Source organism: Labeo rohita, chromosome 7 (assembly GCF_022985175.1).
Source record: "Labeo rohita strain BAU-BD-2019 chromosome 7, IGBB_LRoh.1.0, whole genome shotgun sequence".
In the NCBI taxonomy this organism is placed as follows: domain Eukaryota; kingdom Metazoa; phylum Chordata; class Actinopteri; order Cypriniformes; family Cyprinidae; genus Labeo; species Labeo rohita.
In genome coordinates this window covers 3,468,804-3,486,722 of record NC_066875.1, presented here as the reverse complement: position 1 = coordinate 3,486,722, position 17,919 = coordinate 3,468,804, and the positions used below count along the sequence as shown (strand labels likewise).

At 34.9% G+C, this 17,919-nt stretch overlaps 2 protein-coding genes across 2 annotated transcripts in view; one reads left to right on the top strand and one right to left on the bottom strand.

Moving 5' to 3' along the window:
* The window catches only part of zmp:0000001168 (signal-induced proliferation-associated 1-like protein 2), a 262,196-nt gene that overhangs the window by 86,479 nt on the left and 157,798 nt on the right, over positions 1–17,919 (bottom strand). The gene's annotated exons all lie outside the window — the stretch shown is intronic.
* lrp4 (low density lipoprotein receptor-related protein 4) overlaps positions 1–17,919 on the top strand; it is a 107,922-nt gene that overhangs the window by 75,248 nt on the left and 14,755 nt on the right. The window contains 14 exon segments of the mRNA XM_051114676.1: positions 2,903–3,079; positions 3,918–4,012; positions 4,014–4,044; positions 4,879–5,087; positions 6,233–6,314; positions 6,647–6,752; positions 6,949–7,150; positions 8,097–8,286; positions 10,224–10,355; positions 13,735–13,875; positions 13,961–14,047; positions 14,124–14,295; positions 16,051–16,213; positions 16,601–16,826. Of these exon segments, the coding sequence (XP_050970633.1) occupies positions 2,903–3,079; positions 3,918–4,012; positions 4,014–4,044; positions 4,879–5,087; positions 6,233–6,314; positions 6,647–6,752; positions 6,949–7,150; positions 8,097–8,286; positions 10,224–10,355; positions 13,735–13,875; positions 13,961–14,047; positions 14,124–14,295; positions 16,051–16,213; positions 16,601–16,826 (2,013 nt within the window).

Genomic DNA, 17,919 nt, shown 5'->3' with positions numbered 1-17,919 from the left:
AAAAGAGACGTAAAAGGCAAACAAGCCTTAAAACTCAAACCTAGCCTTGATTCTCTTACAAAGATAAGATCACAAAACAACCCCACGCTGTGTGTGTACACCTGGAGAAGGGTGAAAGGTGCAGAAAAGGCGGGAGATCCAAGCAGGGTGGGTTACACGCCTATAGTTTGGCAGAACGCCAGGTTTAAAGTATAAGCCAGGATAAAACACAATCTACTTTCTTAAAATGAGGTTCCAAAAGGTTTTTTTCACAGCGATACTACAGAACAACCATTTTTGGTTTCCTTTCTGAAAACAGTTCCACTTTTTTCTTATTTTAATAATCTAAAGAACCCTTTTCTATGTTAAAATACCTTTTTTTTTGCACTGGAAAGCTTCCATGCACACTTAAAAATGAAGGTTCCAAAAGAGGATTTTGCGCAACAATGCCATAGAACTATTTTTGGTTCCCCAAAGAACCTTTCAGTAAAAGGTTCTTAAAAGAACTGTTTTTATTAGTTCTTAGAACATTTAAGATATCTAAAGAACCTTTATCCACTTTAAAGAGCCTTTTGTGGAATGGAATGATTCTATGAGTTAGTTTGAAGAACATTTAAATCTTTTTCCACTCTAAAGAAACTTTTGTGGAATGGAAAGATTCCTTGGATGTTAAAGTTTCTGTCAATGCCAATAAAGAGCCTTTATTTTTATTTTATGGAGTGTAGGACAGAAAAACAATGCAGAGATTATAATGAGTGCTTTGGTTTATTGCTTTTGGTAAACTGAGTGCTGGCTTTTGCTGTTTTTTGAGAGATTCAGTGGGGTTGTTTGTTAGGAACATGTTGTAACCAGCTTTGAGAAAATCATAAATGTCCCAACCATGTGCAGTGAACTCACCCTCCCCCACCTCAGATTGACTGTTAGTCGGAGAAAAAGGGTTTCTAATCCCTGATGGATGGAAAGTAGCTAATTAGTGGTTTGAAAATAGTTTACCTCTGCCAGTCTGCTTTATATACAAAGTTTGACGTTTTCATGTCTAATTTTATCCCAAAATCCCAATAGAACCTTGTGAAAAAGAAGTACTCTTCAGCATAAGACTGCTTTTTATGGGAATAAAGTGTGAATGTAGAGTAATGTTTTGGGGCACTTGTATATTAATTACAGTTAAATGTGTTACAATTTAAATGTGTATTACATGCAATTAGACTTTAGACTGTTTTTTTTTTTTTTTTTTTTTTTTTTTTTTTTTTTTTTTATTGACCTACTTAAGTAAGTCTTTATGTAATTTCATAGTAACTTACTGTTTTCTTTGAAATATGGAATGTCTATATTTGTAATTACACATTTGTATTGATAAATTTTGCAATTTAAAAGATAAATTAAAAGATATTCCCATTTAATTTCCTATGTAATATTAAATAACACACTACACTGTAAAAAGTTTTCACCAGTTTCAACTTAAAAACTTAAAATTTTAAGGCAGCTGCTGAACTTGAGTTGAAATGACATGTACTTTGAAGTTGATTTAACTTAAAATGTTAAGGCAGCTGCTAAACTTAAGTTTTTAAGTTAAAACTGGTGAAAACTTTTTACAGTGTACAGTTAAAATTAAGATCAAGTAGTTTATATGCGCTTTAGTATCTTAGTCAACATCTTTAACACTTTGCACTTCTAAAAAGCATGACATAATGCAAACATAATGACTGAAAATGCTCTCTAAAGTAACATTTTTAATTTTTGCACATTATTGCAGAATTTTAGCTGCAAGTTAAAAGTCAAGCCATGAAATCAAAATTGAAGTTTTTTGGCTTTTAGTATTGATATGTTAGCCTTAGTATTATCTATAAGCCAGTGTGCTCCAAAACAATGACAAAATTGCATTTAGAAGATATAAGCATTCAAAACTTACAGTCTCTAACTTCCGCCAATATGAATGAATGATTTTGATGACGCCAACCTGCACTTCATCCTCTCATCAAACTTTGTCCAATCAAATGCTCTCTAGAATCCGAAACGTCCCGTCCCCTACACTATAAATTGATGCCGAAGCTGAAATTGGTCACTTGTTCACAGAATTTGTATTTTCCGTACAGTGAATGGCTGTGATATAAATAAAGATTATCGGCTATTTAAAAAAGGGGGCGTGACTGCTGGATATGTCCCGCCCTGTCTTCCTCTTTCAGTTAAAATTACGTCAACACATAGAATAACACTGCGTGTTTCAAAGCACTTCAGTGGACTTTTAAGTATTAATAATGGTGGTAATTAGACACTGACAAATGCTTGGCACATTTAGTGGGGTCACAGCTGTGTTTACGGAGTATTTTACCACAGCTTAGAATGCATCATAATCAAGGGCTGGAGCTATCTGATTTAGAATGAAAATGAATAAACACCTTAAAACAGCCAATCAGAGTCAAGAATTCTAGCATGCCTTGATATAATTACACAAAAACCCTTTGTTTGTGTGTTTAATGAGAGAAGAAGATAAGGAGATGTTGTGACGCTCTTTACTCAAGAAAACAGATGCAAACATTACTTACCTCTGGGTGACATTTGACCTCAACAATTAAAGTGTGGACTTGACATTCAATAAAACCTTTAATATAATATGCATTTATTCAGTGTTGTAAAGAACCCAAAAGAAATTTGACTTAAGATAACTAAGCGTAATTCTTACTCTTAAACATAACCGGAGGATCATAAATTAACTGAGGCTAATACTCAACAGAACCATTCAGCTTTCTACAGTTTATACTGTGCCTGAGCTTAAACCAACAAAGTATTGGTTAAAAAACGGTTATGTCTTCTTTTACTGCTTGAGCTTTGGACTGCTGTCGTTAATCATTATGCTTAACACTAGAAAAATGTGCATTTTAGAGCACAGATGCTAAATATATCTGTGAACCTTTTGCTCTGCCAGGCCTTCCACATCCTTTTGCCATCACCGTGTTTGAAGACAGTCTGTACTGGACCGACTGGCACACCAAGAGTATCAACAGTGCAAACAAGTTTACTGGCAAGAACCAAGAGGTCATCCGAAACAAGCTGCATTTTCCCATGGACATCCACACCCTACACCCACAGAGACAACCTGCAGGTCAACTAACCGTAATCGTATATAATGTTTACAAATGCTAATCAAATTGAACTAAATGCCACCCAGACTCACTGGAAAAACATGCCTCTACCTGCATTGCTGCAAAACTCACGTACACACATATAACTCGCTGGGTTTTCCAACTGAAATGAACACTAGTAGCAGTAAAACACCAACAACTTTTGTTCCTTTTCACACAAGTTATGATTACAGATGCTGATTATAGATTAATAAAGGCTTATTTTTATGCATTTCCTTGCACACTGCTATGTTATGACCTCAAAACACCATAAATCCAGATCCATATTTAGCTTTTCTGACATAGTAAACTTGCTCGATAGCGCACCCGGTGCAACATTGCATTTGGGATGCAGCGCATTTGTATTCGAGTTCAGTGACACATGAGTCACAATAAAAGAGCTCAAAGACTTGTAGACACAAGATGAAATGGAAATGGCTGCTTTAGGAATTTGTTTCTATATCATGTTTGCTTTTGTTAACACTATCGGTTAGGTTAAATTTAAGGTTTAGTGTAGGTTGTACATTATTTTCAAATGTGATAAAGTATTAACTTTGGACATTTCATTTAGGAACTGCCCCATTATGTGCAACAACTAATGTGATGAAACATTGCCCGACCCACGTTTATCTAGATAAAATTTAAACACACTTTTAGCGCCACCCACTGGACATTTCACTTTGAAAGTGCTGCAAAATGCAGAAAACAATGTAATGTAATTTTGTAGCAATGTCGTTGCAGGCGCGTTTTTTTCAGTGAGTTAATAATGTACATTTTTAAAAGCATCTTTCATTTTTTTTTTTCTCCTGTTATGTTTAGGTGGGAGAAATCGCTGTGGGAGCAATAATGGAGGCTGCAGTCACCTGTGTCTTCCAAGCAATAAGACCTACACCTGTGCATGTCCTACAGGCTTTAAAAAAGGTGGACCACTATAACTGTGCCCAGAGTGAGTACTGCTTGTCTTAGTTATTTATCCTAGATTTATATTTATCCTCCTTTCGTGTTACAATAATATCCCTATACCTTAAGGGTACAGTAACATGAGAAGTTCAATACAAACTTCCAGAAAGTGATTGTCTGCATCTTTGTGTCAGTATCACGAGGAACCACTCACGTTCTGGGTAACTGACAGAAAATCAAATTTCAGGAAGGTTTGCTGAAGAGTGTTGCTGAAAGAAATCACAAAAATTGTTTTATGGGTACTAGAGCTTGTTTTACCCTTGAAGATACAACTTATCGATTCATAAAAAGTGCATATTATTGCTTTTATAATAAACTTCAGAAAGTTTGAGAAAAGTGAAATATTCAGAGCAGCATGATGCATTTAGATTAGCAATTAATGTCTTAATAACTTTACTAAGTAACACTACTTTTTATCAGTTTGAATTTGTTGGTTTACTAAATGCAAAATGCCTCGTTCAGTCAAGACAACATATTCCTTGTTCAGCAAATTAATTAAGTTGTAATGCATGCTGGGATACTGCAAACGCTTAACATTTCAGCAGTATTGTTTAATAAGAAATTGCATTTGACACTCAAAAGTGTTCAGTATCTGGAAAATGTGTAGTTGCTTTTATTACAGTGTAGTAATACACATCCTTAATGTATTATTGTGAACTGATACAAAAAACAGCCACAAATGTAAATAACGTTATAAACAAATCCATCATAAATTGTCCTTTAATAATCAAACGTCTGACTTTGTGACATGAATGTTTGTCTGTACTTATGAATTTCTTAAATCTGGAGAACTGACAGGAGACCTTTGGTCTTTGATCAGGTCTTGACAAGTTCCTGCTTTTTGCCCGAAGGACGGACATCCGTCGAATCAGCTTTGACAATGAAGACAAGCTGGACGACGTCATTCCACTGGCTGATATTCGAAACGCAGTGGCCCTGGACTGGGACTCCAGTGAGCGTTATATATACTGGACTGACGTCACCACTGATTCCATCAACCGAGCGAAATGGGATGGAAGCAAACAGGAGGTTAGCAGGAATTTAGCCTGAGACACAAAGATCAGATTTCAAGATCAGATTAATACTGTCGGACAGCAGCATGTTTAAAAAAATTATCTATGCACTACTGGTCAAAAGTTTTATGTCATTAAGGTTTTGTAATGTTTTTGAAAGAAGTCTTTTATGCTTGACAAGGTCACATTTATTTGATCGAAATACAAAGAAAGTAAAAAAAATTCAAAAGAACTGTTTTACCTGTGAACATGTTGCAAAATGTACTTTATACCAGTGATAAAAGCAGAATTTTAAAGCTGGGAAGAAAATAAATAAATGTAAAAAAAAAAAAAAAAAAAAAAACTTTTACAATACAATAATTTTTTTTTAACATTTTGCCATATATTCACAGAAAACAGCTCACAATTGATCAATATATAATTTTGTTTTTTTTTCCAACATTATAAATGTTTTTACTTCCACCTTTGATCAATTTCTTGCATCCTTTCTGAACAGAAGTGTTAATTTCTTTCATTTTATCATACTTACCCCAAACTTTTGAATTGTAAAGTGAAAAGGTTTTCATTAAAATATGTAGCAGCACAACTGTTTTTAAAATTGATAATTACAAATATTTCCTTTGTTGCAAATCAGCATATTAGAATGATTTCTGAAGGATCATGTGACACTGAAGACTGGAGTAATGATGCTGAAAATTCAGCTTTGACTAGAGCAATAAATTACATGTTAACATATATTCACATAGAAATGCTTATTTAAAATTGTAAAAATGTTTCACAATATTACTGTTTCTACTGTAATTTTGATTAAATAAATGCAGCTGTGATGAGCATGAGAGACTTGAGATTAAGTCATCTTAATAAATAAATACACACAAACTAGAATATAAAATGAAAGAATGGAATAATTAGGGAGCAAATGTATATAATAAAAAAAAAAAATTGTTGTTCCTGCCTCTGATTAGGTCTTTTCACACCACTACTGTTGTGTGTCTAATGTATGAACTGCACGTTTTGGTATTATATATAATATACCAAATATATAAGGAGAAATGTGTAAAATACTGACCCCTGGAGAGCAAACTAGCAAAAACAAACACATCCTCTCTTGTATAATGTATTGCCATGTAATTTGACAGATGATATTCATGTTTCTTGCAGGTTGTGGTGGACACCAGTTTGGAAAGCCCTGCAGGTCTAGCTATCGATTGGCTTACTCATAAACTATACTGGACTGATGCAGGTACTAATCTGTTATTAATTCATCTTTCAGATCCTAGCATTAGATCTAAGCTATATAGCTCTTTTCATGCAATACTTTCCATTGTTTGAGTCCATTTGAGACCAAGCACACACTACAAGATGAATGCTTTGTTTATTTTAATTTTTTGGTTCTCATTTGCCCTCTCCTCTCTCCCTTTTCTTATAATTACATTCCTGCAATTTTATTGAATGTAGATACTATTAGTGCAACTACTATTAGAGCGGTGACGGGCATATGCTGCAGCCTGGAGTTTTATGCCAACTTAGATATAAATTTTTTCCAGTGTTATTAAGAAAAGACTTGTTTTTTAGGCACAGATCGGATTGAAGTTTCAAACACAGATGGAAGCATGCGCACAGTTCTGATCTGGGAGAATCTCGACCGTCCGCGGGACATTGTCGTTGACCCGATCGGAGGGTAGGTCAAGTACAGTTCAATATGCAATGTTATACAATGTCCTCCACAAATACAGATGGTAAATATGAGCAAAACAAGGGTTGAAAAAGTCTTTGCTGTTTGTCCTAAATGTTAGATGTTGTATATACAATTTGGCAGCATTTTAAAGAATTCTAAAGAAACGATACATAACCGTATTTGTTTTGCCTCACTGTAGATTCATGTACTGGACAGATTGGGGTGCGAATCCAAAGATTGAACGTGCTGGAATGGACGCGTCCAACCGTACGGTTATCATCTCAACAAACCTGACCTGGCCTAATGGGTTGGCAATCGACTACAGCACTGAGCGGCTGTACTGGGCCGATGCTAGCATTAAGACCATTGAGTATGGCAACTTTGATGGATCAGGCAGACAGGTAGACGCAAGTTTGTGTCTTTTATTTAAAGGAGAAGTCCACTTCCAGAACAACAATTTACAGATAATGTATCACCCCCTTGTCATTTTTCTTTCTTCAGTCGTAAAGAAATTGTGTTTTTTGAGGAAAACATTTCAGGATTTTTCTCCATATAATGGACTGATATGGTGCCCCGAGTTTGAACTTCCAAAATGCAGTTTAAATGCGGCTTCAAACGATTCCAGCGGAGGAAGAAGGGTCTTATCTAGCGAAACGATCGATTATTTTCATTAAAAAATACTTTTTATTCTCAAACGCTGATACTGCCTTGAACTCTGTGTATTCTGACTCAAGACAGTTAGTGTATGTCGAAAAACTCCAATTGTATTTTCTCCCTCAACTTCAAAAATCATTTCAAAATCATCCTACATCACTGCAGAAGTACTGACACAGTCTTTGCAAAGTGAACATGCAAAGAAGATCAAACACCCCTAACAAAAAAGGTAAAATAACAGCGATACAGGACAATTTTGAATTTGAGGGAGAAAATACGATCAGAGTTTTTCGACGTACCCTAACTGTCATGAGCTAGAATACACAGAGTTCAGGGAGAGCAAGACCAGATGAGCGTTTGACATTAAAAAGTATACAAATTTTTCTAGATAAGACCCTTCTTCCTCAGCTGGGATCATTTACAACTGCATTTGGGATCGTTTGAAGCCGCATTTAAACTACATTTTGGAAGTTCAAAATCGGGGCACCATATCAGTCCATTATATGGAGAAAAATGCTGAAATGTTTTCCTCAAAAAACATAATTTCTTTACGACTGAAGAAAGAAAGACATGAACATCTTGGATGACAAGGGGGTGAGTACATTATCTGTGAATTGTTGTTCTAGAAGTGGACTTCTCCTTTAAATTGGCTTGCAGTTCTCAGGTTAAACTTTCATTTGTTGTTCATTGAAGGTGTTGATTGGCAGTCAGTTGCCTCATCCATTTGGGTTGACGCTCCATGAAGACAGAATTTACTGGACAGACTGGCAATCCAAGAGCATCCAGAGTGCAGACAAGCTGACTGGTTTGGACCGAAGAACGCTTGCAGAAAACCTTGAAAACCTCATGGACATTCACATGTTCCACCGTCACAGAACTACAGGTAAAACATCACCGTAGACTGTCTCTATTATGTATTAATGATACTGGTAACAAAAATACTGTACAATACAGTCAAAAATTTGGACATTGTAGCTTTGACGTTTTAAATCATTGTTTTAATAATCATTTGTTGTGCTTTAAAGAAGCACACTTATTTTGATGTGTTGCCTAACCTGTTAAAGAACACAAACCCCTGGTTTCACAGATGAGGCTTAAGTCTAGTCATAGACTAAAATGTAAGAAACTGAAAGAAACTTGCATTGACTGATGTTAAAATATATCAGTGCCTTTGTTTTGTTTCAAGATGCACACCAGTAATGTTTTTTTTCTAAGCATGTTTATAAAAATGATTTAAATGTCCTAATTGAACTATGGCCTAATCCTGGGTTAGTCTAAGCCCCGTCTGTGAAACTGGGCCTTAAAAATACTAGATTGTAATTTTAACTCTGGTATGTTATTTGATATTGAACTTAATGTGTTTAAAATGGATTAAATTGCAACTTATAAATGTATAATTATATAATTCAATATATATAAATGCATGCAGGTTTCAATAGAAATGAAAATAAAGTATATTTTAGTTTACCGTAAATGCTTATCAGTACATTCCGGAGTTCTTTAACTAGTACTTGAAATTATTATGAAATTACATATGTGACCCTGGACCACAAAACCAGTCTTAAGAAGCACGGGTATATTTGCAGCAATAGCCAAAAATACATTGTATGGGTCAAAATTATAGATTTCTCTTTTATGCCAAAAATTATTAGGATGTTAAGCAAAGATCATGTTCCATGAAGATATTTAGTAAATTTCCTGCCGTAAATATATCAAAACTTGATTTTTGATTAGTAATATGCATTGCTAAAAACTTCATTTGGCCAACTTTAAAGACGATTTTTCTCAATATTTAGATTTTTTTGCACCCTCAGATTCCAGGTTTTTAAATAGTTGTATCTCAGCCAAATAATGTCCTATCCTAACAAATTTACTTACTCATCTTTCAGATGATGTATAAATCTCAGTTTCTAAAAATGTACCCTTATGACTGGTTTTGTGGTCCAGGGTCACATATAAAAGATGTTAAGTCCTACTTAAGTGGGTCCAAAAACACTCTAAAGTTCAGTTGCATTTAATGCACATTTAAACTATAATACATTTTCATTCTATTACAGTTAACATCCAGTTAATTGTCCAAAAACATTACCTTTAGATTGCACTTAAGTATATTCTTTTAAAGTATATTATTTTCAGTTTTCATTTTCAGTTTGCAATTGAAAATATTTCTTTGTAAGGGATTCCTTTAGAGCTGCCAACAGATTAATTTTTTTTTTTTTTTGTACAAAAGGTGCAAAAACGGGGTTTCACAACAATACCGTAGAAGTAGTCTTAGAGTAAAGAACATTTTAATCATCCAAAGAACGTTTTTGCACTATAAAAAATCTTTTGTGCAATGGAAAGATTCCATGAATGTTAAAGGTTCTACATGTAACCATCAGAGCCAATGCAGAACCTTTATTTTTAAACATATAAGAGTGTAAATAGGTATTTGTTGTATATTCAGCACATCAAATTAGGTTAGTGCCTTAAATGTATCCAATATATATGAATAAAATAATTTAAACGCATAATTCATTTTCAAGTTAGCAGTTAGCAGCCCTGCTCTTCTTCTTTCTCCTGTTGACAACTGAAATTCACACGCATGCCTAGCAGATATGAGTTAAAGAGGAATGTGGGTCTCTGTCGGATCCGATGTCTTGGGTTTTCAGACGGCGGATTAAGGCCAGTGGTAACTGATCTTCGGTCTGGAGTCTCGTTGGTGTATCATGATCCACCGAGACACCCGGAGGCCTGTTATCTGTTACATCTGATTGAACAGCCATTTTTATCCCTTTCTCTGTCTCACCTGTCTCCACTCTTTCTGCTTTCTGTCTAAAGTCCAGACGCCCTGTTTGGTGAATAATGGCGGCTGCAGTCACCTTTGCCTCCTGGCTCCTGCTCCCAAAGGCTCAAGCTGTGCGTGTCCCACTGGTATCAACCTACAGGCGGACGGCAAGACCTGCACTCACGGTAATGCCGATAAGCCCGGGCTTCTCTGCCCGTCTCGAATATCTAAAGAACCAGCAATAACTTCTCATTCAGTAGCCATTATTCCACAATTGACTTGAAATTTAATGAAATGGCCGCAAGTGTTTTTCGCTTTTGGGATTCCAGGTGACAGTTCAGTCCGTGGTTATTGTTGCAAGGGCAGATCTTTGAAATTTGAGGCTGGTTTTGAGTCGCCTCAGGGGTTTAGGGGTCGCCGTAATGATGTGTCAGCGGTGATGATGTCATGGGGCACGTCTGAAGGTGAGAGTCATCGCCTGACAACCGTTCTGTTTGGTTTCCAGTGGGGGATTTGTCTCTTTTGCTCACTTAATTGCTTAGGGGTGGGAAACTCTGGCCCTAAGGGGATATTTAGTCTTGGCCACTTAATGCGTTTTGATCGGGCAAATAGTTATCTGATTGACACAGGCTATTTACAGTAGTTCCACCCACCAAAATTACAAAAGAAACCATGAGTTTAACTGGGTCAGTGGCGTGGAGAGTAAACGTGGTGATGTTCAGTAATATGATATAATGTGGGAATTAACATGCATGGTATTGTTATCAGGGACACTTCAAAATACTGTGAATAATTTTAGATACCTTACAATGAATTGTTTCGATTTTTAGAATGCTTCATTATCATCAACAGGTTAAATTTAACAGCACTGCATGTTGTGATGCGTAAGAGATACGCGTACACTGACATATACAAACCCAGCATGGACAAAAAGGAGTGAAGGAGACGAAAAGGAAAAACTATTATGCTTAAAGACAAAATTATGACATAATAAGGCATAATTATAAGAGAAATGTTGAGATTATGAAACTTATATAATTATGAAAATTAAAATTTTGACTTGGCATTTAAAATTGTTGACTATTTATCTCATAATTAGAATTATTAATTAGAATCATAATTCATAGAATTCACTATTCCGAATTAGAATTAAAACTTATCTCATTCCGACTTTCTTGTAATTATGACTTAATTTGTGAGTTTAGACAGTCATTTAAATTTAATGTCATAATTTTTTTTACTTTTTCAAAATTATAACATATTAAGTCATAATTATGAGATAGTCGAAATGTAGATAAAGTCCTAATTATGAGATAAAAAGTTGAAATTGTGACTTTAAAAGTCAAAATAGATTAAATAGACTAAATTGAAGTCATGGCACTAAGTTAAAATTATGAGATTCAAATTTAAATATGTTATACATATGTAGTATAACATATTTAAATTATACATATATGTGTGTGTGTGTATGTATGTATATGTATATATATATATATATATATATATATATATATATATATATATATGTATGTATGTATATGTGTGTGTATATATATATATATGTATATGTGTGTGTGTGTGTGTATATGTATGTGTATATATATATATGTATATATATATATATATATATATATATATATATATATAAATAGTATTTTTTATTTAATTATTTTAACTTATGTCATATTTTTGACTATTTCATAATTAGAAATCTTATTTCATTATCTCATAATTATGACTTGATGTGTGAAACTTTCGACAGTTGTTTCAGTTTGTATGTCATAATTTTGACTGTCAAAATGATAACATTAACTAATGAGATTAATGAGATAAAGTTGAAATTATGAGATGAAAAAGTTGTGACTTTAAAAGTTGAAATTGACATACTAATTCAAAGTTATGAGATTAAACAATACAAATTGATATAAATATTTTTTTTCTTTTTATTCCATAATTTCAATTTAGTATTTCAATTTCAGTTTTTATCTCATAATTACAGTTTCTCATTTTGTGTGTATCTCATAATTATGACTTAAAATGTGAGAATTTTTGACAGTCTTTTCAATTTAGCACGCCGTAATTTTGACTTTGTCAAAATGATAACATTCTCTCTAATTATGAAATAACATCGAAATTATTAAATAAACCCCCAGTTTCACAGATAAGGCTTAACCCTAGTCCTAGATTAAAATCCAAGTCTGAGCTGGTTCAATCTTAAAATATATCAGGGCCTTTTGTTTTGTTTCACTAGTAATGTTTTTTCCTAAGGCGTGATTATAAAAATGACTCAAATGTTCTAATTGAACTATGACCTAATCCTGGTTTAGGTTAAGCCCTGTCTGTGAAACTGGTCAAAAAGTTGAAATTGTGACTGGAAAAGTTAAAGTTATGACACCAAGTTGTAATTATAAGAGTATGTCATATGTAATTATATAGTATGTCATAACTTTGACTTTTTATGTCATAATTTCATCTGTCATAATTATGGAATTTAAAGAAAATTTAAAGACTTAAGTCATAATTAAGACTTACCAAAGCATAACGTCATAATGTTCTTGCATTGTGGAAATGGGCTTTCATATTAATAGACCTATAATGGAAACTGGAGGTGGTGTTCTTACACTTGGTGCAAATAGCCTCTGCCTGTAAAACTGACTTTATTAAGGTGTTTTCACTGAGTTCGTTCATGCTGAGAAAGGAAAGTGCAGAGCTCTATCAGGGAGTTTTGTGTGGAGAGAGGGAATCCAAGCCGTATGAGGAGAGTCTGGAGCTGTGGTTTGCGGAGGAGAGTTTGGCGGATGGAGCAGGCTAATGCAAAAATGTGATGTAGCGTGTGAACCAGACATCTGTATGGTGAGGTACTTTTGGAGCAGTAAAGCTTACATATGCAACCTGAACAAACAGATGTGTTTACACTTGACCAAGTCATGTCTGAAATGCATGTCAAGCCATTTCCTAAAGAGGTTTGAGCGATCGGGTTGCAGTCTGTCTAGAATGCATCTCAGAAAGCCTTTTACGCTCTGACTTTTCTTGAATGAATGGCTGTCCAATGAGTGAAAAAGCATGAAGCAGACTAGTATATTGTCCTTTTTGGAGCTTTTAAATGTACGTCACCTTCCACTTTTGTTGTGTGGGGAAAAAAGCAGCTCTCCACATAAAGGCACCTTTTGTGTTTCACCGAATAAAGAATATAATATGGCTTTGGAACGTCATGAGGGAAAGTCAATACCTCTGTTTCCATCCATGCATTTTTGTGTGAATTTTGGGATATTGCATTAAAGAACCCTGGTGCAAAAACCAGCATATGCTGGTAGGTATGTTTTGATGCTGGGATGCTGGTCCCTTTGCTGGTTTATGCTGGTCCCTTTGCTTGTTTAAGCTGGTCCTTTGCTGGTTTATGCTGGTCCTTGACCAGCAACATGACCAGCATAAACCAGCAAAGGACCAGCTTAAACCAGCATCAAAACATACCTACCAGCATATGCTGGTTTTTTTTTTTTACCAGGGAACGTCAGTGAATGTCAGTTTTTGTGAAATCCTTTATTATTCTCTCTCATCTTACAGCAATGAACAGCTTCCTGATCTTTGCCCGACGGACGGACATCAGAATGATTTCTTTAGACATCCCATACTTCGCCGATGTGGTTCTGCCAGTAAGCGCGTCTATGAAAAACACCATTGCCATTGGCGTGGATGCAGTAGAAGGTGTGAGGAAATTCTCAATAAATAGACACTTTTGCTTATTATGTTCATTTAGGGAATGTCACTAAATATTTTCATGCCCCTGCAGGTAAAGTGTACTGGTCAGACAGTACATTAAAGAAAATCAGCAGAGCCAATGTCAATGGTACTGAACATGAGGACATTATTTCCACTGGTAAGCTGAGGCTGCTTATAGTAATCGTATTAAGTTCTCAGCTTTTTCACTCATTTGAAGTGTTTCCTCCTTTCAGGTCTGATGACCACAGATGGTCTGGCAGTGGATTCAGTGGGCAGAAAAATCTACTGGACGGACACAGGGACGAACCGCATCGAGGTGGCTAATCTCAATGGCTCCATGAGAAAAGTGCTTGTGTGGCAGAACCTGGACAGCCCTCGTGCCATCGCCCTGTTCAATGAGATGGGGTAAATCATTTGGCCTTTTCACTCTGTCATTTCATGTTGGTTCACTTTGCTCTTTTGAGGCTTTTTTTCTTTTAGGACTTAGTTTTTATTTCGGAAGATTTTGCAAACCTTACTGTATTGTACTTCGTTTTGTACGTAGTACATTGTCATTCACTGTATACCGTTGTGAAAAAGTAGTACACTTTAGAATACTTTTATTGTGCAAATAATGTAAATATGAACTGAATGTAATGTTTTCAGACACTTAATTACAATTAATTGTAATTGAATGAAAATTTATTTTAAATAATAATGCATTTATTATTTAAGTGGGATCTTTAAAATCACTTACATTATTTTTTTTAAATATGCCAAATGAGGAGCATTTATGATAAACTAAAATATGTCATGTATTGAAATATATTTGTAATTCTAACACATTTTTGTAATTTTACTTGTAAATGTAATATACTACGAATACACTACAGGTGAAATTATCGTCAAGTACTTTACATGTGCTTTAGTTTAGTAAACACATCAAAATAAATAAGTGTACTTATTTAAAGTACGACAAACCATTATTTAAACATAACTATTTAGATGTACTAGTAAAACTTTTAACTTGCCATTATTATGAAGTGCACTTTTTAATAGTCTGTCTTTAAAAAATGTCTTGTCTTAAGGTCACTTAAGTGATCTTATTTTACATTCAGACCAATTATGTGCACTACTTTTTCACAAATGTAGGCTTGAATGAGTAGAGGCAGTTGAGTTCAAAAGCTTACATGGACCTTGCAGAATCTGCAAAATGTTAATTATTTTACCCATATAAGAGTGAAAAATGACCCCGTTCAAAACTTTACATACACTTGATTTTTAATACTGTGTTGTTTCCTGAATTGTGTTTTTTTTTTTGTTTAGTGATAGTTGTTCATGAGTGTTCATGATTGTTTGTCCTGAACAATTAAACTGCCTGCCGTTCTTCGGTAAAATCCTTTAGGTCGCACATATTCTTTGGTTTTTCAGCATTTTTTTGTGTATTTGAACCCTTTCCTACAATGACCATATGATTGTGAGATCCATCTTTTCACACTGAGGACAACTGAGGGACTCGTATGCAACTATTACAGAAGGTTCAAATGCTCACTGATGCTTCAGAAGGAAAAACGATGCATTAAGAGCCGGGGGTGAAAACTTTTAAACAAAATGAAGATGTGTACATTTTTCTTATTTTACCTAAGTGTCATATTTTTTTTCATGTAGTACTGCCCTTCAGAAGCTACAGCAGATACTTGCATGTTTCCCAGAAGACAAAATAAGTTAAATTTACCTTGATCTGTAAATTCCAAAAGTTTTCACCCCCCGGTTTTTAATGCGTTGTTTTTCTTTCTGGAGTGTCAGTGAGCATAAAAGCTAATAGTCAGACTAAAACACACATTTTCAAACAATTCCCTGCTGAAAAAAAAAAAACTGCTAAAACCAGCATAAGCTGGTTTTAGCTGGTTTTAGCTGGTTTAGGCTGGAAGTAGCTGGTTTTAGCTGGTCTCCCAGCCTGACCAGCAAAGACCAGCTAAGGAAGTGGCCAAAACCCCTCTAAACCCAGCCTGCTGACCAGCTATGACCAGCTAAAACCAGGCTGGATGACCAGCCTAGGCTGGTTTTAGCGGTTTTTTTCAGCAGGGTTGAGGCTAAGGATTTTCATAACTTAAAAGGCTTCTTGCAGCTTAGCACAGGGTACAATATGTGATGATTAATAATATAAAAATCTGCATTTAGGTACATGTACTGGACTGACTGGGGTGAGCATGCCAAGCTGGAGCGCTCCAATATGGATGGTTCGGATCGTGTGATTCTGATAAATAACAATCTGGGCTGGCCTAATGGACTGGCCATAGACAAAGCTAGTTCACAGCTGCTATGGGCTGATGCACATACTGAGGTTAGTATGAACTGAGAGTGTTTTTTAAGGCTGGAATACACTACACAACTTTTGGTCAAAACAACACTAGTTGCAGAAAATCAGAGCAAGATTGCATATCAGAATTGACTGATTTCTCAGAAAATTGTATTGTATTATGTACACAGACTATGATTTCATCCAGGCCTTTAGAAATCAAATTGAGACTACATTAAAACACATATTGATTTCATTTGTCGTGTGTCTCCTAGCAACAAGTTTGTAGTGTTCAGGACAACGTGAATGTCCTAGTGTGTGTGATTCTTAGTCATTTAGTATATGATGACCAGTTTTTCCTCTGTAACCATTTATAAATGTACCTAAATGCTTGCTGGTTGATTTAAATAAAGTAATCTGGTTTTCCGTTAGCGGATAGAAGCATCTGATCTTAATGGTTCAAACCGGAGGACCCTGGTGTCTCCCGTCCAGCACCCATACGGTCTCACTCTGTTGGGGCCGCACATGTACTGGACGGACTGGCAGAGTCGCAGTATTCATAGAGCAGACAAGGAAACTGGAGCAAACTCCATCACTGTCCGCTCCAACTTACCCGGCCTCATGGACATCCAAGCTGTTGACCGTGCAAGACCTTTGGGTAGGTTATAAAGTACATGTTTTATTATCATTTTTATTATTTATTTCATATTTTCATTCTATAAGCATTTTACATTTTTATTGCTGCATAGTGCATCAAATAGCCATCATGTTTTCTAAGGACAATAGACTATTAATCTAAGAAAAGGAAAAAAAATCATTTATAGAACCAAAATTTGTGTTTTGTAACCAGCGTTGTTATTGTTCACTAAAACAATAACTAAATTAATTTTAAAAAATAAATAAATTGAAGTTATGAAATTACTGAAACTTAAAAATGTATAAAAATTAAATCTTAAATAGCAATAATTAAAAAATTACGACAATTACTAAGTCTTAAATTAATTAATTAGCAGACTTTTTAAATATTAAATAAATAAAATAGAAAAGTAAAAGCTAATACAAAATGTTCATAAATTATGGAATCTTGTTTCTGCCAGAAGGTTAAAAAAAAAAAGTAACAATTTTTTTTTTGTATCTCACATTTCTGAGAAAAAAAAAGTCACAGTTGTATGATATGAACTGGCAAATCTGAGATACAAGTCAGAAATTTGAGATATCAACTCTTTTCTGAATTCTGACTTTCTTTACACTGCAAGTTTACACCCTTGAAATTGTGACTTTTTTTCTTTGAATTTTTAAGGGGTTCAAGCATGTGACGCTGAAAACCCTAGTGTAATTCTTAGAATGGTCACCTATGAGCGATTTCCACGTAAAACTGATTGTGCAAAACGCATACCTTGTCGGGTTTTTTGCTAACTATTCACCTGATCAGAACCAAACCAGTGCAGAAAGATTCCGTGGAGAGTGAATATCAATAATTATGAAAAAAAAAAAAAGTTGAACTTTTGACTCACTGTGACAAAGGGACACCAAACGTTCGAAGGGGGCAGGGCCACTTTCAGTTTAATGCCTATAACTCCTGAACGGAATGAGATATCTTCGCCAAACTCGACACCCTTACGTTCGAGCTCAAGCTGAGGTCACAGGGGGAAAAAAATAGCAGAGATTGCCCACTTGGTGGTGCTATAAGAGGGAAAAAAAACCCCATAAAAATGGCTATAACTAGGCAACCATTTATTTTATCAACATGA